This window comes from Saccopteryx leptura, chromosome 4, assembly GCF_036850995.1.
Source record: "Saccopteryx leptura isolate mSacLep1 chromosome 4, mSacLep1_pri_phased_curated, whole genome shotgun sequence".
In the NCBI taxonomy this organism is placed as follows: domain Eukaryota; kingdom Metazoa; phylum Chordata; class Mammalia; order Chiroptera; family Emballonuridae; genus Saccopteryx; species Saccopteryx leptura.
In genome coordinates, this window is record NC_089506.1 from 186,761,750 (window position 1) to 186,788,173 (window position 26,424).

Consider the following 26,424-nt stretch of genomic DNA (forward strand, 5'->3'; position numbering starts at 1 on the left):
CACTTTTGCAGTGCTGGTAGACCTGGTCCCTACTGCCCACTAGTGGGCAGTCCAGCTTTCATGATGGGCCAATCGCAGCGCTGTTTGGTTGCACGGTAGGGACCAGGTTGACCAGTACTGCAAAAGTGGGCGGTTTTTATAAAAAGTTTGACGAGAGCCAGGTTTTCAAAAAGGCAGATATTGAAGGAGGGTTTGATATGACATTGAGGGTTTACAGGGGATTTGGTATGTGTAAAGCCAGCAGTCAAGGCCAGGGCCACTATCAGAGCAGCCCAGCCCTTGCAGGTTCGCATTGGATTCGGACAGTCGGTAAAGAAACCATGGAGCCAAAAACTGGTGGGCCATAGCCTTTAATCCTAGCTTGCACCCGGCGGGCAAGTAAAAATACACACTGGGCTCCAAAACCCAGTCACACTCAGTGCTCACAAAGCCACTGACTTATCTGAGTTTCCTAGAATCAAAGGTTTCTAGCTCACCAGCCTTATTTTCCTCAGTTCCCCATCTCCTTCCTTATCCCAGATACAAACTCTGTACAAACTGGCATCTCATTCAGCACTCCACCATCTTGGCTGCTTTTCCTGGCCTACTCCACGTGGCCTCCTTCCGCTGCTGGCTCTACTCTCTCTGCTCTCTCATGCTAACCTCAGGAACCAAGAGACCAAACTCTCATTCCGTCCCCATTTTATAGTGTAGAAATCCAAACCCTTAATCCAATATACAAAACAGGGAAGTCTCTAATACAAAGTCACCCTCTGAGGCATGATAGGATTGTACTGCCCTACATCAAAAAGGGTAGGAAAGGCTTAATCCCAAAACCAAGCCCCAGGCTAAAGGATTCTGCCTGCCTTTAGCCCACCCCAACACACATTAATATCACCTGGGCGACGGCCTCCTCCTGTTATCTTTAACAAAGTGAGCATAATACATTTTATCTGCCCAACAGTATGCACATATCTGGATTTCAAGAGGGCCCAGAAGAGAGTCTCAACAGCAAGGACACTTAAAGAGTGAGCATAAATTTTTTTAAAACACGGTATAATGCATAGCCAGAGTTCAGAATTCTAGGAGAGTTGTTTAAAATGCAAGTTCCCGGGTCTTACATCTAGAGTTTCTGACTAAATAGAGCGGGGTATAGTACCCGAGAATCTGAATATTAAAAGCTGCACATGATTGTTATGCACGCTGGCCTAGAGAAGCATTTGCCTCTTGTTGTAGGCTGGGAATATGGTAATAATGGCTTCCCATAATAATTTGATGGGGGAGGAACCATCCCTGTTCACAGGTTCAGATGTTTTTGTTGGCAGCAGTGGAAACAGCGCAAGGTGTTAGAACACGGGGGTCAGATCGGACTTCGGTTCAGCAACCTCAGTACTTGAGTTCTAGCTAGGAAAAAGTTCAGAGCCAAGACTCAAACAATGAAAGAAAGTTTATTTAAGAAGTCATAAAGTCAGAAGAAGTGAGCTGTGGAAGGAATGGACTCAGGAAACACGTTGCAGAGGCAAAAGAAGGGGCCCTTGGAGCTTAGGAGAAAAAAGGGTAAATGTTGCCCATGTAAGGGGTGGGAAGAAGGAGGGGATTTTGAAGGCGCTAGAGTGCTCCCAGGAGAGCAGAGCATGCTGGGTACTTCCTAAGGGCTCTGAAGGGTGGGCGTTTTAGGGGAGGTCCCAGGGGAAGACCTCAGTAGAATATTCATCAGTCCTCCAGGTGTATATATTCACGGCACCAGGGCAGGGGGTCATTTGTCCATGCAGCTGGTCCTGAGATCAACCATGGTGTCACTGGTCCAGTTGTGCTGCTTTTCTGGGCCTGGAGCTGGAACACGACTGAGGTCTAGATGTTATCCCTAGGGCTCAATGCTTAAGGGAGTGGTCATTCAAGGGCCCGCATGGGAGTCGCATGAAGCTACTCTTTGTCTCCTTGTTCCTCCTCTAAAGAGATCTATCTACCACATGACAAGCAACATACCAGGGCAGGAGAGGTCAGAGGAGGGTCTGAATTGCATGACTGGCAATGTGAAAGGTCAGGGTGTCTAAACCACATGACTAATGATATGCTAGGGTAGGAAAGGCAGCCCTGGGCGGGTGGGGTCCTTGTTTTCCCAGTTTTGCCTGTTGGTAGGCACCTGGGGCCCTCCACCCTGGTGACCTCCTGTACCTGGCCTACGGTCCTTGCTCTGCTCACGTATAACTGCTTACCGCATTTTGACACAATCACACTTCCAACCCTTTCACCTCGCTGTTGAAATGTGACAGTGTACACAGGTGGTAATTATACAGTCATGCTTCTATCTCTAGAAGAATTTGAGTCAACTAGTGTACTAGTAGTTAGAGTAAATCAAGAAACCAAAATTCTGAGTAAGAAAAAGACAATAAAAGTACTTTTTTTTTTCTTTAAGCTGGAAACGGGGAGAGACAGTCAGTCTCCCGCATGCGCCCGACCGGGATCCACCCGGCACGCCCACCAGGGGCGAAGCTCTGCCCACCAGGGGCGAAGCTCTGCCCACCAGGGGCGATGCTCTGCCCCTCTGGGGCGTCTCTTTGCCGCGACCAGAGCCACTCTAGCGCCTGGGGCAGAGGCCAAGGAGCCATCCCCAACTCCCGGGCCATCTTTGCTCCAATGGAGCCTTGGCTGCGGGAGGGGAAGAGAAGAGACAGAGAGGAAGGGGGGTGGGGGGTGGAGAAGCAAATGGGCGCTTCTCCTATGTGCCCTGGCCGGGAATCGAACCCCGGTCCCCCGCACGCCAGGCCGACGCTCTACTGCTGAGCCAACCGGCCAGGGCGGGCGCATGCGGGAGTCTGTCTGACTGTCTCTCCCCGTTTCCAGCTTCAGAAAAGAAAAAAATAAAAAATAAAAAATAAAAGCACTTTTATTTCCAGATTTGGGAAAGGAACTAGGAAACTCATTCACTATCTTTGTGCGATTTCTCGGATGTGTTATTATCTAAAGTAGACAGCGCAGCCAAAAAAATATGTCATTTTCTGTTTTATAAATTGTCAATGATATAATGAAAAATTAAAGCAAGTTCTCCATATATTAAGAACTGCAGCATTGAGACCATATATTAATTCTCATGCAAACAAGCTAAAATATTAAAGGTGATGCCTGCAAGCTTAAGCCAACAGAGCACTAACGTAATGAACAAGTGTCTGCCAGACTGAGCTTACAAACAAAAAGGCAAGGGTTTTTTATGTTGCCAAGAAATCTCCCTCATACTATTTGGCAGCATCTGAGGTTTACAATTGAAAGTCTTCAATGAGAAGGGGGAAGGATGATGAGGACAAGTTTTCTGGGTTTTTTTTTGTTGTTTGTTTGTTTGTTTTTACTTTTTCCTGACATAAAACTTTGCAAGCACCCTGTGACTGGAAGCGAACAGGCTGTACAAATGTGAGTGAATTCTTTTCTTCCCCAGCACATTTCATTCTTCATGGCATTTTTTAAAATCTAAAAGTTGACATATCAAGAAAAATTACAATAAAGAAAATTACACATACATTAAAAAAACTGGTTAACTAGCGTTTTTTTTCCTCTCACCTTAGTTTCTATTCTAGCCTTTAAATTTAACTCGTTAATGCTATTGCCTCTCAAATAGAGCCATTTTCACCCCACAACTCACTTAATTTCAAGAAGTCCACATAATTTAAGAGCTTCCGCTCCAAATCTTCATGCTCATATTTGTTCTTTTCCTCATCTTTATGAGTTTGAGAATACGACCCTGCATTGTATCTACCTCCGAGATATCCCAGTAACAACCCTTTCACAAACACATGCACACATGCACACACACACACACACACACACACACACACACCAGCACCATCGCTGCCCTCCCAGCCGGCTAGGCCAAGAGGCATCCATTACCTCAAAGTTGGCCTTTTTGCTACAGCACAACTTGGAACGAAGAAGTCAGTACAGGTACTGAAGTGTAAGCTGCAGAGTCGATCAGAACCACTGTTTATTCTTTCTGAAGATAATAGTCAAGTTTTCCAGACTGGCAGGTGGGTGGCGGGGGCAGATACAAAAGGGTTCGTATTGGTACGATTCCCAGAAAGTGGGTTCTGTGCCCTGGCTGATGTCTCAGACCAAATACCAGGAGAGAGACGAACAACAGAAGTCCTAATAGAAACCTGGTGGGGGGTCTGGACTCTCGTTTGAATAAAGCCCTGGAAGGCAGCAAGACCTCCAGGACCTCTTTATCTAACATGCATGGTGTAGGTAAGAACTGCCAGTTGCATGTCAAGGCAAAAAGGATCTGAGTTAGCCTGAGAGAGTAATTCTTGTGCCAGCAGGGCTTGAGAGCTCAGCCGAGAATTTTTCCAAGCCCTTTAGGAGGGTGTCGCAGTAATGAAAGAATTGGGGCAAAAAGCTTTCACATTAGGGAAGAGGAAGACTCAGCTGCCAGGATGCGCCACTGGTCTGATCTGCACATGAGATGGGCTGATGGGGTGACAGACAAGCCAGCAGATGCCAGCATGACGTGATCAAAGGGACTGAGGATGGGTGTCATTTTCATGCCCCTGAGCACCAGTCACGGCTCAGCTTTTCCCATCTCCTTCAATGATTCACTTTGATGAAGGAGAGGAACAAATTAACTCTTCGCATAAAACTTTGAACACAAATAATATCTACCTACATATGTACCAATTCAGAATTCCTATAATATGTGTGTATCTGAAATATAATGAAACAGGGATTTGAATCTATGGAAAAGTTGAAACAATTTAGAGTATTAGCTACATAATAATTTGTTTTAAAATTTTTTAGAATATCTTCTTTATTACTCTTATTGCAGTTAATAACAATATTTCACACACTTAGTTAAAAAATAGACTGTAGCCTGACCAGGCAGTGGCGCAATGGATAGAGCGTCAGACTGGGATGCAGAGGACCCAGGTTCAAGACCCCGAGGTCGCCAGCTTGAGCGCAGGCTCATCTGGGTTGAGCAAAAGCTCACCAGCTTGGACTCAAGGTCACTGGCTCGAGCAAGAGGTTACTCGGTCTGCTGGAGGCCCGCGGTCAATGCACATATGAGAAAGCAATCAATGAACACTAAGGTGTTGCAACACGCAATGAAAAACTAATGATTGATGCTTCTCATTTCTCTTCATTCCTGTCTGTCTGTCCCTGTCTATCCCTCTCTCTGACTCACTCTCTGTCTCTGTAAAAAAAAAGAATAATAATAAAAAATAGAATGTAAATTCTATAAATGATTATTGTTCTTGGGAAATGTTCAGGAGGAATATATGCAAAAATAAAAGAAAAAAGAAACAAAATTTTCAAATGTGGCAGATGGTGGTGGCATTTGAACATTTTGAAAAGCAGCTGGTATATAATTTTAATATGCATGACCTAGATGATAATAAATAATTTTAAATGAGTTTTGGCAAATAAATCTGTATGATCAGATACAATAATTCAGGAAAAAAAATGCTGTTGTACAAAGATTTCATTGAGTTTAAAGGTTAAGCCTTTTACTATAACAGTAATGTCAATTTTTTATCCAGGTTGTATGAACCTAACTATTTTTTAATGAGGATATAGTGGCAGTACAAAGTGAAGAGTGTCTCCATTGTCTAGCACAGTACCTGGCACATAGATGCTTTAAAAACAAACTTTTGAATAAATGAGTGTTACCACATTTTCTATATATTATACTACTGTTAATTCAGCTTAAAATTGCATTATCTTAAGAACTCATATTGAACATGGAGACCACTAAAAAAACCACAGCACTTTTGTTTTTACAATAGTTTTATGAAATCATGTCTTTCTATTGCTTTGAAGGTGGACTAATTTGTTCTTTTCCATCTTTTTTCAATTGACCGTGTTTCCATTGTGTGCAAGTTTTACATTAGAAGACTGGAAGCAACATTATTTACGTGTGGGTATAAATATCTAATCTGAGAAGTTTTTACAATTCATGGAGTGGCTATTAGAGTCCTACCAAATGTTAGAAGTAAGTTTATGGTGCTTAATTGACAGCCACAGTTATTATTTGTTTTATTTGATTGATGTTGAAATTAATGATAATTGATCAAGAGCTAGTGTGTATTAGAGATACTGTAGTAGAATCACGTCCCACACACACACCCTGTATATGCCCAAAGTCCCAGAACCTATGACTATGTTCACTTAAATACAAAAGGGACTTGACCAATATGATTAAGTTAAAGATACTGAGATGGGAAGGTTATCCTAGATTACCCAGGTGGACCCAGTGAAATCCTAGGAGCCCTTATAAAGGGGACTTGGAAAGCTGTAGGCTCAGAATGAAAGCCAGAGTTGTGAAGAAGAAAGCGGAGAGATGTGAAGTTAGGCTGCTGGCTTTGAGGACGGAGGCAGGTGCCACTGGCCAAAAAAAGCAAGTGGCCTCTAGATGCTGGAAAAGGCAAGAGAACAGATTCTCCTGAGCCTGCAGAAGGAATGCAGCTCTGCTGAGTTCAGGATTTCTGACCTCCAGAGCTGTGAGACAGTAAGTGAATGTTGTTTGAAGTCACAACGTTTGTGGTAATGTGTTACAACAGCTAAAACTAAGATGGATGCCTAGTTCTAGGACACACTAAGATGAGGTAAACACAGAGACTGAATATCAAGTCAGTGGGAGCCCACCTGATCCTGATTCTGCAATCCTTTTGGAAGTAGCCCTTCATTTGATAAAATTGAAAAACTGCTCTTTCTTCAGGAAGGGATCAACCTGAAGCACGTAGAGCGGGAGGTTCTCAATTTGGAGAATCCAGATCCCTTGGGAGATCTCTGACTGCTCCCCCAATAAATCATATGCATCTACCTGGAAAAACTGTCTAGAACTTTCCTCAGTTTCTCAAAGTAAGTCCAGGACCTAAAATATTTAAGAACTACTAAATTAGAACAATGGTTTATGGTTTGTGTAACTTCATTACATTCTCGGTAAAACAGTCTGTTTATCTTTAAAATTGCAACTGTTTGAGGATGTGAAAGAAATGATGCTTCAGTGATTGTGGATGAGTTCTTTCTGGCCTGCTCAGGGGTCCAAGGTGAGCACCCATCACACATGGAGGATGCTCTCATGGACATTTCTCCGTCTGGCTCTTCCAGGCCTTGCGTTGGTAACCAGTGGACTTGGGTTTTCAATCAGGCAGGTTGGAAGCCATGTAACTAACTTAGTATGTTCTCAGTTCTCACAAGAACCCCCATAGGTCAGAGTCTCTTGAAGAACATAATTAATCAGAAGTGACCTAGGATTTCAACACAGGCCTGAATTTTCATTGATTCTAGGAAGCTGTGTGGTGGGAAGAATGACTCAGGGCTTCTCAGCTACCACACTGAGGAAGGAAGAGGGTGTTTTTCTGGACCGGCAGCGTGGGCATCACCTGGGAAGTTGTTAGAAATGCAGTTCTCCGGCTCGGCTCCATCCCCACTGAAACAAACCCTGGAGGCACTCGGTTTCAACAAGCCCTGCAGAAGCTTCTATTGCCAGAGTTTGAGAATCATTGAGCCGACCTGTAAAATCCAATCTACATATAGAGCATTTTGCACTGACTTTGTATTCAGAAAACAATATTCAAAATATAAGTTTTCCAGAATGAAGAGGGAGATAGGAAGGGAAAAGAAGGAAAGCAAAGCAAATAAACAAGAAAAGGAGAAATTAATCTGATTTTTTTTCTTGTTTTTCTCTTTTCTCTCCTTTAAAAAAAAATGCTAATAGACTCTTTCCTGATCACTTGTGGCTGCATATAACTTTCTTTCTTCCTTTTTTGTAAGCGACAGAGAGAATGAGAGATAGGGACAGACAGGAAGGGAGAGAGATGAGAAGCATCAACTCATAGTTGCGGCACCTTAGTTGTTCATTGACTGCTTTCTCATATGTGCCTTGACCAGGGGGCTCCAGTGATCTCTTACTCAAGCCAGCAACCTTGGGCTCAAGCCAGCGACCATGGGGTCATGTCTATGATCCCATGTTCAAGATGGTGAACCCGTGCTCAAGCTGGTAAGCCCGCACTCAAGTCAGCAACTTTGGAGTTTTGAACTTGGGTCCTAAGCATCCCAAGCTGATGTTCTATCTCTCCACTGCACCACCACCTGGTCAGGCTGCAAATACAATAACTTCTTTTGAGGGCACTGGCTCTTCTCCTAGAACCAATAGGATACTGAGAATATTTCCAAGGTTTTAGGAGCCTCTTGAACATTTTTTCTGTGATTAGATTTTTATCATCATTGATTAGATTTTTATCATCAGGTCAAGAATTCAGCTTTAGCCAATTTCTTATAGTCTGAAAAGCTGAACTGATAAAACCAAGCATACCTAGTTCAAAATAGTTTAAAGCAAAATGCACTGGCTGCAAGTGGTTTAGTGCAAACAGCAATGAACACAGCAATCTTATTTAAAAATTTTTTAGCTATTCTAACTCAACATATTCATTCAACTCCGGCATGACTTTTCTTAGTTTTAATGTTCAACCAGGTGTGCCTAAATTTAGAATCACCATATGACGACCACTAAACAGGAAATGATGCTGTGACAGTAGGTATAAACCAGGCAAATGAGGGTGCATGATCTTGATTTAAATCCCAAAAACTAATAAAAATAGACAAGATTACCAGTTACAATGAATTGTAATGAATGCTTCAAAACCCTCTTCTCAGCTCTTATTTTGCATCATACTTTTAGACATGTCTTCCTCTTTGACTTCTGCATCTCAAATATCCATCTAATCCTGACTACTGACATTTTCTTTGGTTGATGGACTGGCTGTCCTTGAAGTCTAAGTGTAGACTTACTAATGAGACTATAGCCTTTGGGGAACACCAGCAACTCTCTTCCAGCCCATAATCATCATTCAAACAGTCTTTTTTATTTTTTTCTGAAGTGAGAGGCAGGACGGCAGAAAGACAGATTCCTACATGAGCCCCACCAGGACCCACCTAGCAAGCCCACTAGGGGCTGATGCTCTGCCCATCTGGGGCATTGCTTCATTGCAACTGGAGCCATTCTAGCACCTAAGGTGGAGGCCATGGCCTGGGCCAACTTTGCTCCAATAGAGCCTTGGCTGTGGGAGAGAAAGAGAGAGATAGAGAGGAAGCAGAGGGGGAAGGATGGAGAAGCAGATGTGAACCCGGCACTTCTCCTGTGTGCCCTGGCTGGGACTCAGACTTCCGCACACTGGGCCAATGCTCTACCATTGTGCCAACTGGCCAGGGCCTCAAACAGTCTTGCATACAAGATTCTTTTAAAATCTCTTTGGATTTGTTTGCAATACAATTTCTTATTTGAGTCTTTATTATGTGGATGACTATTATAAATCATCTTATTTTTCTTAATTATAACATTTGTATTAAAAGTCAGCTTCAACTGAGTTTTTAGTGTGCCATTAATCAATATATATTGCATAATTTAGGGTCAGTTCATAAATCATCTGCGCAGCTAAACTTCTACAACATTCATATCATTAAGCCACTTTTGACTACCCTCAGATGTTAAAAATCTTCTGTTTTATGGCCAACTACTTCCCATTACTTTCCAACAAGACTTCTCTTTCTCAGTTGGTATTTTCTCCATCAATTAAACACTTTTTCTCCTGTATTTATCCTACCAGTCCTCTGCATCTTTCTTGGTCTCTAAGTTTTCTCCTTCTGAGGTAAAATAAAAAACAACAAACAAAAACAAATATTAAAAACCTTTCTTCAACCTTGCATCCTTTTATAGCTATACCTCATCTCACAATAACCAGGATTCTTGAAAGTCTACTATGCCCTTATTTTCACTTTCTTTGTATTTTAACTCATTTAAATCTTCTTTTGATGCTATCATAATGTCAAAGGTACTCTCTAAAAGACCTTAATGATCAATATATTGTTAAAGCCAATGGCTTTTCAGTATTTTCTGCTTAGATTAACTGGCTTTACTTGACATCTTTGAGAACTTATTGTTTTATTGAAACTCTCAGATCTCTTGACTTGTGAGATATTATTGGGGGGCAGGTTCTCTTCTTTTTACATCAATGTCCTTTTCCCCTCTTTTTCAAATCATTTCTTATATCTCGGTGTATCTCAAGATTTTAACCTACTGTATTTCTTCTGATTATAGTAAACTGCACCATTCAGTTACTCAAGTCAGAAACTGTTGTCTGATTAGGGGCAAAAATTACTCCTTAGCTTCTAACATGACAAGATCTTAAAATATATCTCTTAAATATCTTCCTGCATTGATTACACTTTCCCCATGCCCTTCTCTATCTTACTAATTCATATTCATTATTCAACAGTCATCAGAGACTTGTTCTTTACCAGGAATTTTTTCCCTACTTCATAAGTAGTTTCTGAATTAAGCAAAACTTGAAGTATTAAAATAAAGTAACTGAGTCCACCTCTTGCCAACTGACCACACATTTCCATTCACACAAAGAAAAGCAACTGAAAGTTTTTTAGTTATTTAAGACTAATTCCCATTTAAGTTCTGATAGCTGTCTCTTGAGCCTGTTAACTGGCCATACCATCTATCTAGTCTTGTTTTCATTATTTTGAATAACCAAGCATAGAGCTATGAAAACCGAGATGGGAGTAATATTCACATGAGCCTCCAGTTCTACATAATTTGCATGCTAGAAGAACTGTCAGCTATTCTAGAACAACTTCAGAGAGCCATAGTAGATTCTAGAAAAATTGAGACATGAAATTGTCTTCTATACATATCTACCTTTGTTTCTGCCTTCCTTTTCACTTCATGGCCCTCCTATTTTTTTGTTTCATCCAGGTTATAGATAGGTGGAATCCATTTGTTCCTTATCCATAAGATTATATCTATTATTGCTATGTTCTTCCTTATAATCAGCTAAGTTGAAGGAAGTTGATGTTGACATGGTTGCATAAAGCTTCTGCCCATTTGAATATTGATAAAATTGGACATGGGGATAATGTATACAGTAAATTCATTAAACCCTTGACTTATAAGTTATAAATATAATATTAATAATTGACTTCAGAGATTCTCTGACTTTTATTTTTATTATTTATTATTATTATTATTTTTTACTTATTTATTTATTTCTTACAGGGACAGAAAGAGAGTCAGAGAGAGGGATAGACAGGGACAGACAGGAATGGAGAGAGATGAGAAGCATCAATCATTAGTTTTTCGTTGGGACACCTTAGTTGTTCATTGATTGATTTCTCATTTGTGCCTTGACTGCAGGCCTTCAGCAGACCGAGTAACCCCTTGCTGGAGCCAGCGACCTTGGGTCCAATCTGATGAGCTTTGCTCAAACCAGATGAGCCCACGTTCAAGCTGGCGACCTTGGGGTCTCGAACCTGGGTCCTCTGCATCCCAGTCCAACGCTCTATCCACTGCGCCACTGTCTGGTCAGGCTCTCTGACTTTTAATGTGATTTGTATATTGGCCATACCATTATTATTATTATTTTTTTACAGAGACAAAGAGAGCCAGAGAGAAGGATAGATAGGGACAGACAGACAGGAACGGAGAGAAATGAGAAGCATCAATCATCAGGTTTTTTTGCGACACCTTAGTTGTTCATTGATTGCTTTCTCATATGTGCCTTGACCATGGGCCTTCAGCAGACCGAGTAACCCCTTGCTCAAGCCAGCGACCTTGCATCCGAGCTGGTGAGCTTTGTTCAAACCAGATGAGCCCACGCACAAGCTGGCAAACTCGGGGTCTTGAACCTGGGTCCTCTGCATCCCAGTCCGACGTTCCATCCACTGCGCCACCGCCTGGTCAGGCGGCCATACCATTATTAAAACCCTTCTGTTTAATAAATTTAAAAAATAAAAAAACCATTTTTGCCAAATTAGAAGGTGAAGTGATAGCCATATGCATATAAAAAATAATAAGAGAGGAAGTTCCTTTACTGGTGCTGGTGAACTAGTTATTGAGACCCCTCTTCCCACTGAGGACAACTAGAAAACCTGCACAAAATATGTTACTAAAAACTTGTTTGAAGCAGTCAGAATTCTTACAAGGAGGTAAAGAATTCTTGAATGAGTAGACAGAAATGCAGATAACTGAGTGTTGACAGAAATGGAGAGAAATGAGTATTCCTTTGGAACTGATTTGGCCCAGAGGTCTTTGGTCAACTCCAAAGTGGCAGCAGGGAAGCTGAGCAACACTACGGGAAGAATTTGGGGGACATGGGGCCAAAAGTTGCACCAGAGCTCACCAATGGTGGGAATCCTTAGAAACCACAATGCCTTAGGGCTCAGAACATTGCATTTTAGGAGTTAGAAACTGGGAATGAGCAGCTCTTGTGGAGATGGCAGAATAGCCTGAAGACATTTGAGATGTTCTGAAAAATCTCAGTCCTGGCACTTAGCATATTCACCTTTAAAGTAACTAGTAACAATGGTATTTGAGTTAAAACCTATAATCTTGCTACTTGCTTTATATATATTCTGCCTATTTGTTGTTCCCTTTTCTACTTTTGTGACTTCTTTAACCATCTTCCCATTTATTTGTGTCTAACTTAAATTTGATGATTGCAATTTGAGTTTCTTGAACCTAAGGATCAAAGTCATCAGTTTCTGAAAATTCTTAACTGTTATCTCTTCAAATAGTCCTTCTGTTTATTTCCCCTCTTCTGGAGGTGTAGTTAAATATATGTTAAACATTCTAGAAAAATACAACTTACTTAAAGTGATAAAGAAACAAATGGTAAATCTGAATTTTCTTCTAGTAAATAAGTTCAATTTGTAATTAAAGATTATATAGCTAAAATAATCAAGATATTATCACAGTGTCACAAAGATAAAAAAAAAAAAATAGAACAAGAAAGAGATGAAGAAAGCCAGAAACATACCTGTATAGTTCTACGTTATTTTTGAAAAAAGTAGCACTACAGAATGGTGTAGAAATGATATTGATTTCAAAATACAGTGGTACCTCGATTTTCATTGATAATACGTCTGAAAACAATCAGCGAAACATGAAAGTGATGAAAACCAAGGCAATTATTTCCATATGAATCAATGTAAATCCAATTAGTTCGTTCTATACACTCCAAAATACATACCAAAAACACGTTATAGAAAATAAATGTAGTGTTTAATGCTAAAAACAATGAGAAATTAATATAAAATGAATATAAAAGACTAAATGTAAAGACTAAATGAACATTTAACATGGCATTTACTTTTCTGAAGACTCTTCTTGACGTATGGAAGACAGCCAGGCAGGGAGAGAAATGTGCAGATACTGTATACGCAGTAATCACTTCCATGTAATTGTAGTATTAGCACTCGCAATCAATAAAAAAAGCACACCAAGCCTAGAAAGCACTGAAATTGTTTGGCTAGATGCACAGAGTGATGCTCACACAGGAAACAATGCCACACTGAGCAGGCGAATGCGTGGGTTGCCCTTTGTTTTCGCAAAATTAGCAGTGAAGTCACGTGGGCATGCCAACAAAATCCAAGGCAACCGACAAAAACCAAGACAAATTTTTCGCGGAAAAAAATCGACAAAAACCGAAACCAACGATAACCAAAGTCAACGAAAATCGAGGCATTCCTTTATTATGTTGTGGACATTCAATATCTATGCGGGAAAATAATGGAACTTGTTTCAACATCATGCTACAACCAAAAATCAATTACAAATTGATTATCATTATAATGATATGAGAATTTTTAAAAAGAAATAAACATTAGCCATGAAGAAAATTAATATTTCTAATTCAATTAAAATTCAGACCCATGTTTTTCTAAATTCATCATTAAGAAGATGAAAATTCAAACCACAGAGTATGGGAAAATATTTGTGGGTATGTTTGTACACTCAGACACACAGAGATTACTCACTCTTTATTGAAAAGAATTCATAACATCAATTAAAGGTCTAGAATAGCAAAAATATATAACTCTATATTAGTAAATTTATTAATTTTGCATTTCACCTTCTATGTGCATGAATATTTTTTTATATTGTAATCATGAGGTACATGCTATTTTCAATTAACATATTTTATTTTAACATAAATATGTTTTGATTTTCAACATTCTCTATTTTTAAAGTCTTCCTAGATATAAGTAAGGTATTTATGCATAATAAAAGTTGGAGCTAATATATGTTAATATTTTAAAGAGAAGAAAATTTTACTGGTACAAAGAAAAAGTATGGCATAAATGAATGACACATGAAAAATACTTAATAACTTAATAAATTAGTTTTTATCACTTTCTAGTTTTATGGTTTTCACTATAAAAATTAAATAGATTTTAAGAAGTCAAGTATAAGAAAATCTTTCAGACTGGAAAGTTTGTGATGAACATAGTGAAATAAAAATTTCTCTGAGTTAAAGCCTAATGTTCAAATTAAATTTACTCAGTCTTATATAGAAAGTAAAAGAGTAAGTCCATAATCATAAAATAACATAAACATCAAAAATATGTGATTATAAATTATGCAAAGTTTTTAACCACAAGATTAAAATTTCATTTATTAATATAATATTCTAGAAGAACATTAACATGAAACCCATACCATTCAGTCAACCTAATTCTTGTTTGAAATTCATCATGGCATACTACTGTGATTAACCTTAATAAAAATATTTAAGCCTCCAGGGTATTCAATAGAATATAAGATTAAGGTCAGGTGACCTAGATTTCTATTCTATATTTTGCCACTTGAGAGTTTTGTGATCCTGGATACACTTAACTTCTCTGTGTTGAACTATCCTTTATTATATAAAGACACGTATAATAAAGTTTACTCTTTTTATTTATATTCCATTTTAGATTCTTGTATACATAATTTATATATGTATGTATACATGTACAGGAATGTGTAAATACATAAAAGGTAAGACATTCCTCAAAAATTTTTTTCAAATTTTGTATTTATCATTTTGCCATCTGCATAAACTTTACCTCAGCAATAATATTCTCTACATTTCAAGAAATGTCTCCAGTGCAAAGGAGTAGTTTGATTTTAATAATTAGCAGTCATCAATTACCAATGAGTTGTCAGACACTGTTAGGTGCTTTCTTTTTTTTTTTCTTTTTTCTTTTTTTGTGACAGGGACAGAGAGAGAGACAGATAGACAGAAAGGGAGAGAGATGAGAAGCATCAATTCTTCATTGCAGCACCTTAGTTGTTCATTGATTGCTTTCTCTTATGTGCCTTTACAGGGGGGCTACAGCAGACTAAGTGACCCCTTGCTCAAGTCAGTGACCTTGGGCTCAAGCTGGTGAGCTGTGCTCAAACCAGATGAGCCTGCGCTCAAGCTGGTGACCTCGGGGTCTCGAACCTGGGTCCTCCACGTCCCAGTCCAATGCTCTATCCACTGCGCAACCGCCTGGTGAGGCTGGTGCTGCTTTCTTAATGCGAGAACATATGAACAATTATACTTTTCTATTGTTTAATAAATTTTAACAACTACAATCTGGATAAGTGCCAACACACACATGAATCACCAGATGATGTGATTAAAATGCAGACTTGGATTCTGTAAGGTTCAGGACCCAAGATTCTGCATTTTTATCACATTCCCAGATGACACCATGCCGCTGGTACACAGAGCGTGCTGCTGGTGCACAGACGTGCTGCTGGTGCTGTGGCCTCAAGGGTGAGCCTCCTGGATGAACTTTTATCTTAAAGTTTCCTGGGCTTCTTTCTTTTCTATTGTCTGTTCCCTTTGGTGTTTGGCATTCTATACTCCTTCCCAGATTATTTCATTATTGCCTGATGTTGTTCTTCCTGAAGTATAATCTACATATAAAATATACCCCTAACTCTTTGTTTATAATTTATCAGTCACTGATAATAGGTGTGAAATAAAAGCCTTCCATTCTTATTTTTAAAAATTTCCCTTCTTTTTATAGATCTTCCTTCTCTAAGGGGCAGACTCACTTGGGACCAAACAAACTAGATGCCAGAAGCACAGGTACTAGACTTCAGCCCAAATGAGCTCAGGGACTGCAGACCGCACAGGCAGGAAGAAAGTGAGGTGGAAATAGAAGAGAAATGCATTTGCTAAAGGAGTCCTGGAGTTTAAATTTAGCCAGCTCCCAGGGCAATTTTATTTTGCAGATCTGGAAACTGACAGAAATGCCTGAGATAAAAGTCAACTGTGTCATATCCTAGTGCCTATCACTGTTTCTATATGATGCATAGGGTTTTAACTTCATCATATTAACTTGGCAAAGTACTAAATAGTGGAAGCTCCTTGGGGCTCTTTTCCAGGCATCACCCTGGGCTTATTTTGGAATGAATGAAATGGCAGGCAGCCTCCTGATCCTACGCACTGGTGAGATTCACAGAAAAATCACTAGAATATTAGCAGTTTTTGGCAGTTCTTAACTTCCTAAACTGTCTACTATTTCCAGCCTTATCATAGTTACCTGTTTTTGTTACACTAATGTATGGTGTGTGTGTGTGGGTGTGTGTGTGAGTGTGAGTGAGTTGGGTGTGTTAACTTGTCTTTTTAGTTGATGAGTCTCCATTCCAGAAGTAGCCCCATCCAACTTGGAAGCAGAGACTGATAAATATTATGCAGAGGTCCAAGATACTGAGCTCAGTGCCATAACTGAGTGGAATGCTTGGGTTGTCTTCTTTAGAGGAGGGGTAGATGTATTCTGTTTGCGGAGTAGAGAGTGAACCAATTAAGCCAACATTGGAAAATCAGAATAGGTGGTCTTTGGTAGTCACTGTGTTATTTATCAAATATTTCCAGTTCACTCTTTTCCAGGCATGTCATGGGAGGTACAGCGGCTCCTGTAAAGTTGTAGGTGCCCTTGGGATTTGCTGTGGACAACCAAGTGTGATTTGAAATGATGCATATCAGTTTGGAGAGGAAGCTCTGATGATCACAGAAGCTTCCATCTCCTGAGTAACTACATTGGGCAGAGCCCCCTCTGACCTATGCTGAACATGTGCTGTAAGCAAGAAAAAGTTTTATTGGGTTAAACCATTATTATTAGGTGTCAGTCAAATAAGTTTGCAAATATGATATATATGTTTGCTTGCTTAGAGTTTGCATTGGGTGTGGGAGACAGGCTGTAAGCAGGTAGGATCCTATAGCCTAAGGCTTCGTTTTTTAAGACTAAGCTTTTCCCACCCTTTTGTTGTTGTTGTTTTTTTTACAGAGACAGAGAATGAATCAGAGAGAGGGATAGACAGGGACAGACAGACAGGAATAGAGAGAGATGAGAAGCATCAATCATTAGTTCTTCATTGCGCGTTGCAACACCTTAGTTGTTCATTGATTGCTTTCTCATATGTGCCTTGACCGGGGCCTTCAGCAGACCGAATAACCCCTTGCTGGAGCCAGCGACCTTGGGTTCAAGCTGGTGGGATTTTGCTCAAACCAGATGAGCCCGTGCTCAAGCTGGCGACCTTGGGGTCTCGAACCTGGGTCCTCTGCATCCCAGTCCGATGCTCTATCCACTGCGCCACCACCTGGTCAGGCTTTTCCCACCCTTTTAATACTAAGATCTTCTCAACACTAAGCTTTTCCTCACACCCTTGACTGTTGCACGATAGCGGGTGGTGCACTCTTATGAGGAATCCCATTTATGCCTCAGATAAGTGACTTTGTATCAGAGACTTTCTTATTTGTAAATTAGATTAAAGGTTTGGATTTCTACACTAAAAAATGAGACAGACCAGGGGCTTGCTCTCTCAGTTCCTGAAATTAGCATTGCATAGGAGAGAAAGAAAGACCACGTGGAGGAGAGGAGAAGCAGCCAAGATGGCACAGTGCTGAAGGAGAAGCCAATTTGTGCAGAGTTTGTGCATAGAGAAGGAGATGGGGAACAGAGGTTGTAAGGCCACTGGCCAGGGCTACCATCACAGCAGCCTGGCCCATGCAGGTTCGCATTGGATTCAGTCGGTGAAGAAACAACAGAGCCAAAAACTGATGGGCCATCATCTTTAATCCTAGCTTGCACCCGGCGGGCAAGTAAAAACACACACTGGGCTCCAAAACCCACTCACATTCAGTGCTCACAAAGCTACTGACTTATCCGAGTTTCCTAGAATCAAAGGTTTCTAGCTCACCAGACTTATTCACCTCTGTTCCCCATCTTCTTCCTTCTCCCTGCACAAACTCTGCATAAACTGGCTTCTCACTCAACACTCCACCATCTTGGCTGCTTCTCCAGGCCTCTTCCACGTGGCCTTTCTCTGCTCTCTGCTCTCTGCTGTCTCCTCTAATGTTAATCTCAGGAACTAAGAGAGCAAGCTCCCGTTCTGCCCCCATTTTAGAGTATAGATTCAAAACCTTTAATCCAATATACAAAATAGGGAAGTCTCTAATACAAAGTCACTTATCTGGGCATGATGGGATTGTACCACCCCACATAAAAAAGTGTGGGAAAGGCTTAATCCCAAAACCAAGCCCCAGGCTACAAGGATCCTGCCTGCTCTCAGCCCGCCCCCAACACACATTAATATCACCTGGGCGACAGGCTTCCGTGTAGGCAGCGCCATGTTTAACAAAATGAGCATAATATATTTTATCTGCCCAACAGAGGTGAATAAGGCAGGTGAGGTAGAAATCTTTGATTCTAAGAAACTCAGATAAACTTTGGGAGCCCTGAATGGAAAGGGAAGTGTTTTCCTACTGTGTGTATTTCTTGCCCGCGGAGTGCAAGCAAGGATTAAAGCTAATGGCCTACCTGTTCTTGGCTCCTTTGTTTCATTACTGTCTGTCCAAATAAAATTCGAACCTGCATGGGCCAGGCGGCTGTGATGGTGGCCGTGGCTACTGGCCTTACATTAGGGATTATTTGTTATACAGCATAATCTAGCATTTGTTCTGACTAATGAAGACTTTAATTTGCTCAGTCTCTGTCCTCCCAGTCTTTTCTGACTCTTTCCTTCTTTTTCTCTCATCCTTCCCTTACATCCTTCAAACTCTAGTGCTTGTTGCAGTCTGTACTGTAATACTCCAGCCCTCTGGGAACTACCAGTGTCACGTGGAAGAAACCTACTGAAGACACAAATGTATGTCAAGAGGAAGAGGGGGAGACCTGCCAAGGGAGGCAAAGAAGACCTGCTAAATTTTCTTCTCCCTTAGCTTTTATTGATCAGAAGCAGAACAGAGGTAACAAGATTACAAGATCAGGTGATAAAGGGAAAGAATGATTAATGGCTGTTTTGCTGACCTGGAGAAAGGGCTAATTTGGTCAGTACATTCTTTTTCTTTTGCTAATTATCAAGCACAAAGGAAGGGGCAATCTAGAACCTCTAAGCTAATTTTCTAAAGCCTGTTCACATGCATTCCTTTGTGTCTGCACAAAGGTCACCCACTCACACAGCTTCTTAGTATTTGCATGAAAGAGACAGTCACTCACTCAGGCTTCTAACTAAAGTTTTCCAATCCAAGTCTTAGAGCAGTGGTAGTCAACCTGGTCCCTACCACCCACTAGTGGGCGTTCCATCTTTCATGGTAGGCAATAGCGGAGCAACCAAAGTATAAATAAAAAGATAGATTTAACTATAGTAAGTTGTTTTATAAAGATTTATTCTGCCAAACTTAGCAAAAATCCAACATAAAGTACTTGGTAAGTAATTATTATTATATGCTTTAACTTTCTGTAACTCTGCTTTATAAATTTTATAAAGTAAAGTTACTTCCCTACTTTATAAATCACCATTACTGTGGAAGTGGTGGGCAGTTAGAAAATTTTTCTAACAGAGATACAAAAGTGAGCGGTAGGTATAAAAAGGTTGACTACCCGTCTTAGAGGGTTCAAGGTTAGATGGGAGATTCCCTACACTGTACCTCATCATTTGCAATGGGCAAGTGGTCTTTTTCAGAGTTCTTCAATAGTTAATACAGAAGCAGCCACCAGTGTCTGCTCTTAAGGTCAACCCTGGCAGATGCCATCCTACACAAACAGAATTCATACTGACAATATAAATTATCTCTGTATCATCAGGAAATGACTCACATTAGCTAATAACTGGCCTTCCAACTACTGGCCATATGTTTTTGTTGTAAATACTATTAACTGATGGACTGCAGCCATTATCTAAATTAGCATATATTTAAGCCTGGGTGAGCAGTATGAAAATCCTGGATGATTGGCAGCACGTTTAGAGTCTGTCTTTAGCTTCAGGGAAGGGGAACTGTAAGGCGTTCTGCGGCTCATCTTTCTTTGATCTGAGTGGAATATACATTTGTGCCCAGAAATCCCTTCAGTAAACCACATGTATTAATCACAATAAAAACAACTTGGAAATAATTATAATTTCCCATCAGAGTTACCAAATATTAATTTGACTTCTAAATTTCATTGTTAACCAATATAACAGGCCACAAAATAGGCAATGACGTTTGGGATGCTTGTATTTTAGAATGAATTTAGTTTGAGGATCTATATATAGAACCCTGCAAATCAATAAATAAAAGAGAAACATAAATGGCCAAGAATTAAAATAATAATTTTTTGTTATAAGATGAAACTAATATGTCCAAAAAAAGTCTGAAAAATGTTTAACCTCATAATTAATCCATGAAAGGAAAATTAACCACAGAGACATATCCATAAACACCAGATAATTGGTAAAGAGAGGAAGACTGAAAAAATAGGCAAAAGGGAATAGAAAATTGAACTGCAAATATTTCTAGTAGAATATAAATAAAATAAGAGGCCCACTTAGCAATATGTAATAAACCTCAGTTTAATTTCCCTTCTGCTGTTATACTCTAGATCAGGGGTCGGGAACCTATGGCTCGTGAGCCAGATGTGGCTCTTTTGATGGCTGCATCTGGCTCGCAGACAAATCTTTAATAAAAAAAAATTTTTTTAATATAAAACATTCTCATGTATTACAATTCATTCATTTCCTACCGCTCATGTTCATGGTTGTGGGTGGCTGGAGCCAATCACAGCTGTCCTCCAGGACAACACCAAATTTTTATTGGATAATGCATAATGTACACGGGTCGTTGTATGGCTCTCATGGAATTACATTTTAAAATATATGGTGTTCATGGCTCTCTCAGCCAAAAAGATTCCCACGCCCTGTTCTAGATATTGTCTGCTTAGGAGTCTGACAAGTTTGATGCCATAGGATGTTCAGTCTAGAAAAGCCTTTCCTGGGATCTAAAGTTTGCAGAAGAAACTTCAGGCTGTGGTATTGGGGGTACAGGAGTCTAGCAAGCAGTTCTGAAATGGTATGTCTTAAAAATTAAAAAGATGATAAGATGTATCTAGCTTTTTTTACTGCTTATTGGTGACTCGAACATGGTGTTTCTTTGATGGATTGCTTAAAAGTCCATTCATTCAGCAAATACCTAACCCACATACAGTTTATACAGCACACTTTTCTCACACTGCTCTAAAAGCCCTGCACTTAAAGTGATTGTGTATGTATAAGATGATAAAGTACACGATGGAACAAGGAGTCCTGCCAAAGATGAGAAATGGGAAATTCCATAACCTAGGAGCACTGCCTTTAAAGGCAAAACCGCTTTTCATTTGCCTTCTGTCTTGGCACATTCAGTGTGGGAATTTATTCTATAAGATTTTTTTTTTTTTTTTTTTTTTTTGGCATTTGCTTACAGTGGCAGCTAGTTTTTAAGGTCATAAATTTTCTGGGTTCAAATCCTGACATAGCCACTTAATGACTGACTATAAGTAAGTTGTATAATCTCCCTGCCTCAGTTTTTTCATTAGTAAATGGGTATAATACTAATATTTATATTCATAGCCATGTGGTTAAGTTAGTGATATAAGTAAAATTTGTAGCAGGCTGAACTATGTCTCCCAAAGATACCTGGCCCTAATCCCTGAAACATGTGAATGTTACCTTGTATTATGAAAAGTGTCTTTGTGTATGTGATTAAGTTAAGGATCTTGAGATGGGGATATTATCCAGATGGACCCTAAATGCAATCAGATGAATCCATATAAAAGGGAGGCCAGAGGGAGAGTGACCACAGACAGTCATAGAAGAAAGTGATATGAAGATGGAGGCAGAGATTGGAATGATGTGACCACAAGCCAAGGAATTCCAACAGCCACCAGAAGCTAGAAGATCCTCCTCTAGAGTCTCCAAAGGGCGTATGGCCCTGCTGACATCTTAATTTTGGCCCAATGATACTTATTTCAGATTTCAGGCCTCTAGTACTGTAAGTAAACTTCTATTGTTTTAAGTCACCAAGTTTGTAGCAAATTTGTTACGGAAAGTAACACATACACTCAGACCCATGCTTGTAAAATGCTAAGCATTATAAAAGTGTCTGTTATTAGCCATGTAGGAAAATGGCCAGAAGTTCACACTCTGAAATACCGAAAACTGGAGAGCTCAAGAACCATTAACTGTGTGTTTTCAGGACATTTGTTTGTGCCTAACTACAGAAGGGAGTTCCAGATAGAAGCTTATTCTGATGAGGAATGTGAGAAAAACATGCCAAGTAGCAGTCCACCTTCTACCAGCAGACCTTGTAATCAAGTGCTGCAAGGGAGAAGGGACCCCTGTAGTCTTCACAATGGCCACACTACAAAGCCTTTCCCCTTCCCTTAATTAAGAATATGTTGGCCCTGGCCGGTTGGCTCAGTGGTAGAGCATCGGCCTGGTGTGCAGGAGTCCCAGGTTCGATTCCCGGCCAGGGCACACAGGAGAGGCACCCGTCTGCTCCTCCACACCTCCCCCTCTCCTTCCTCTCTCTCTCTTCCCCTCCCGCAGCCAAGGCTCCATTGGAGCAAAGTTGGCCCGGGCGCTGAGGATGGCTCTGTGGCCTCTGCCTCAGGCGCTAGAATGGCCCTGGTTGCAACAGAGCGACGCCCCAGATGGGCAGAGCATCGCCCCCTGGTGGGCATGCCAGGTGGATCCCAGTCAGGCGCATGCGGGAGTCTGTCTGACTGCCTCCCCGTTTCCAGCTTCAGAAGAATGCAAAAAAAAAAGAATATGTCCCATTTATATTCCAGGCAGCAAAGTCACCTGGAAGAGTATGTGAGGTATTAGTCAAAGCTTTGAAAACTGTGGCACTGAACTATCTGGAGCTAAAATTTGTTTCCTAAAGAATAACAAGAAACTCATGTAAGAGAAAGTAGGCTACTGAGTTACTTGACCTCAAGCAGCCATTCCGCCTCTCTGGGCCTCAGTTTTCTTGGTAAATTTTGTGTGTGCAGTGGCGCGGGGGAGGGGAGAAAATATTGCTTCACTGGAATACCGTATGAATCAAATTATATAAATAAAACATGTAAAGTGCTTAGTCTGGAACCCGGTGAACGGTAAATATTCAAAAAGTAGTATCCAAAAGAGATGAGGCCAAAGCACTAATTTATTCAGAAAAATGAAGAACTAAATAGACAACTGATATAAAGAAAGCTAAGGGAAAGAAAAAAGTTTGTCAATAAAATGTCCTATTATGTTTTTATTTGTTTTAGCCCCCAATTGTTTTTTTGTTCTGTTTTGTTTTTTACTTTATAAAGCTTAACAATCCAGTAGTACAATGTTTGGGGGTATCATATTTGGAGGTTTTCCTGAAAAGAAAAGTAATAGGAGATAATACAGTTTTTAAATAGGAAGAAAATCCTGCCTATGAAAGTAGAGGTTGGCATCGAAGCAGTATTAATTATAGAAATCCTCTTTTTGCCAAGTTTCCGCTTGGCAAATCTCCAGAAAGGAGATTATGAGAAATCATTTAAACTCTTCAAAACTAAATTTTAAATTTTAATGGAGATGAAAGAATTGATAATATAAAGTGGCCACAGAGGCCGTGCGGAAAAGCCAGGCATGTGACACCTCACGAAGCGCGTGTGTTAAGAAACATCCCAAAACTGCGAGTAAAGTAATGGAGTGGAAGCCGGGGCAATTGCCATCTGCCACCTTCCCAAGCAAAGCCTAAAAATAGAAGGTGAGTTTGGCTTACCCTGGGATAGTTTATACCCTCATCCTTTGTGGACCATCAGGAGCCATCCCCTTCTTCTTCCTTAGTGCCAAAGTACCCACTTGTAAGTGGAAGGGTGAGCATATGACTCACTTCTGGCCAGTGGCATGCCAGGAAAAGTTTGCTCAGGGGGATACTGGAAAAAATATTTTTTCTTCAATAATGGTAAGAGAAAAGTTCTCTCCCTTGTGCTGTCCTTGCTTCCAGCCCTGAATACAGTTGTGTCATGCTTGGAATGACAGGGTCTATCACAGGACTGTGAGAGAACAAGTGAGAGAAGTAGAAAAACATCAACCTTAAACTATGACATTGTTGCCTAGCCAGGTGGTGGAGCAATGGATAGAGCATTGGACTGGGATGCAGAGGACTCAGGTTCGAAACCCAAGGTTGCTGGCTTGAGCACGGGCACATCCAGCTTGAGTGTGGGATCATAGATAGACATGACCTCATGATTGCTGGCTTGAGCCCAAGGTCGCTGGCTTGAACAAAGGGTCACTTACTCTGCTGTAGCCGCCCCCCCCCCCCGCCCCCAGTCAAGGCACATATGAGAAAGCAATCCATGAATAACTAAGGTGCTGCAACAAAGAATTGGTGCTTCTCATCTCTCTCCCTTCCTGTCTGTCCCTATCTGTCCCTCTCTCTGTCTCGCACAAAAGAGAGAGAGAGAGAAAGATAAATCAAATTTAGTAATTCATTAATTTGTTCAAGTATTTATTGAGTTTATATTATTTGACAGGCACTGTGCTTTTGGAAATACTTTGATGAAAGAGATTGACAGCCTGACCAGGCAGTGGTGCAGTGGATAGAGTGTCGGACTGGGATGCGGAAGGACCCAGGTTCGAGACCCCAAGGTCGCCAGCTTGAGCATGGGCTCATCTGGTTTGAGCAAAGCTCACCAGCTTGGACCTAAGGTCGCTGGCTCGAGCAAGGGGTTACTCGGTCTGCTGAAGGCCCACGGTCAAGGCACATATGAGAAAGCAATCAATGAACAACTAAGGTGTCGCAATGCACAACGAAAAACTAATGATTGATGCTTCTCATCTCTCCGTTCCTGTCTGTCTGTCTGTCCCTGTCTATCCCTCTCTCTGACTCTCTCTCTGTCTCTGTAAAAAAAAAAAGAAAAGAAAAAAGAGATTGACAATGTCTTTGCTTTCATGTAGAGTACATTTCATAAACAAACATGAAAAAGTAGAATACTGAATGACAAGATCAATTTTGGAGACAGTTCTAAGTTTGGGAAACAGTTTACAATTCTGCTTTTTCCTTTCCCACAGTCTCTATATTGAAAAATGAACCAGACTCAGCATTGGACAGAAACTTCCTGATGAGACACAGAGAAATTCTGAAATACAAGACATAATAAATTACAAACACCTTTCTATCTACAAAAGATGGTCGTGGCAAGGTGAAAGTACTAAAATAGAAATATGGCTCTGGAAGTATGTTTTTTGAAAAAATAAAGACAGTTATGAATACCATACTGGGCCAAAATTATGACTGACTTTTTTATAGTAATATATAACATGTATATTACTTATACCAAGAATTAAAGATAATAGACATTTAAGAATAGTGTACAGTTATATACAATAAAAGATAAAATTAGACAACTCCCTCATTTCCTTATTCCAAAGTTATTAAGCTGCCTTTATGTTTATCCAAATTCTCTGCCTTTCATTCTCAATAGAACAAGTGTTTCTGTTCCTACAAGAAGCCCAAACCCCCTTCTGTGCTCTGGATTCCATCCTTCTCAAGCCCTGTCCTCCTTCAGTTATCCTCTCTCCACTGCACCATAAATCTGTCCCTTCCTTCCAGTTAATTCTCACCAGTTTAGAACAATAATCTAACATTTCTAGGATTTTCTGTCTTTAAAGAAATATTTTCAAACCCTTGACCCCCTTTTTTTAATTTTAATTTATTGTGTTTACATGGATTTAAGTGTCCCACTGAATATAGCTCCCTCACCCTCTCTGCCCCCCTCTGCTCAACACCCTCCCCCTTCCCTCTAGGATTTGCTGTCCTGCTATCTATATCTCTGTATTATGTATATGTAATTTCACGAATCCCTTTACCTTCTCTGATCTGATCTCCTCATCCCCCTTCCCTCTGAACGCTGTTGCTCTGGTCCCTGTGATCCTGCCTCTGCCTCTATTCTGTTCCTCAGTTCACTTTGTTCGTTAGATTCCACATATAAGTGAGATCATATGATATCTGTCTTTCTCTGCCTGGCTTATTTCACTTAGCATAATAGTCTCCAGGTCTATCCATGCTGTCGCGAAAGGTAAGATTTCTTTCTTTTCATAGCCACATAGTATTCCATTGTGTATATGTTCCACAGCTTTTTAATCCACTCGTCCACTGACAGACACTTGGGCTGTTTCCAGATCATGGCTATTGTAAACAATGCTGCAATAAACATGGGGGTGCATATCTTCTTCTGAATCAGTGATTTGGTGCTCTTAGGACCCCTGTCCCTCTTAATCTAAAGAACAAACTGACTCATTTCTCACTATCAATTTTCTCTTTGATCTCAATAAAACCAGAGTTCTATCCCATTCATTCCTCTAAAACTGTCCTTGTCAAAGTCACC

At 40.4% G+C, this 26,424-nt stretch overlaps 1 protein-coding gene across 1 annotated transcript in view; it reads right to left on the reverse strand.

Annotated features, from left to right (window-relative positions):
* Positions 1-1,725: 1,725 nt before the first annotated feature.
* The window catches only part of ZNF394 (zinc finger protein 394), a 481,244-nt gene continuing 456,545 nt past the window's right edge, over positions 1,726-26,424 (reverse strand). Inside the window, exon 3 of the mRNA XM_066382179.1 lies at positions 1,726-1,812. Within this exon, the coding sequence (XP_066238276.1) occupies positions 1,736-1,812 (77 nt within the window). The 3' untranslated portion in view covers positions 1,726-1,735. The remainder of the gene's footprint in view (positions 1,813-26,424) is intronic.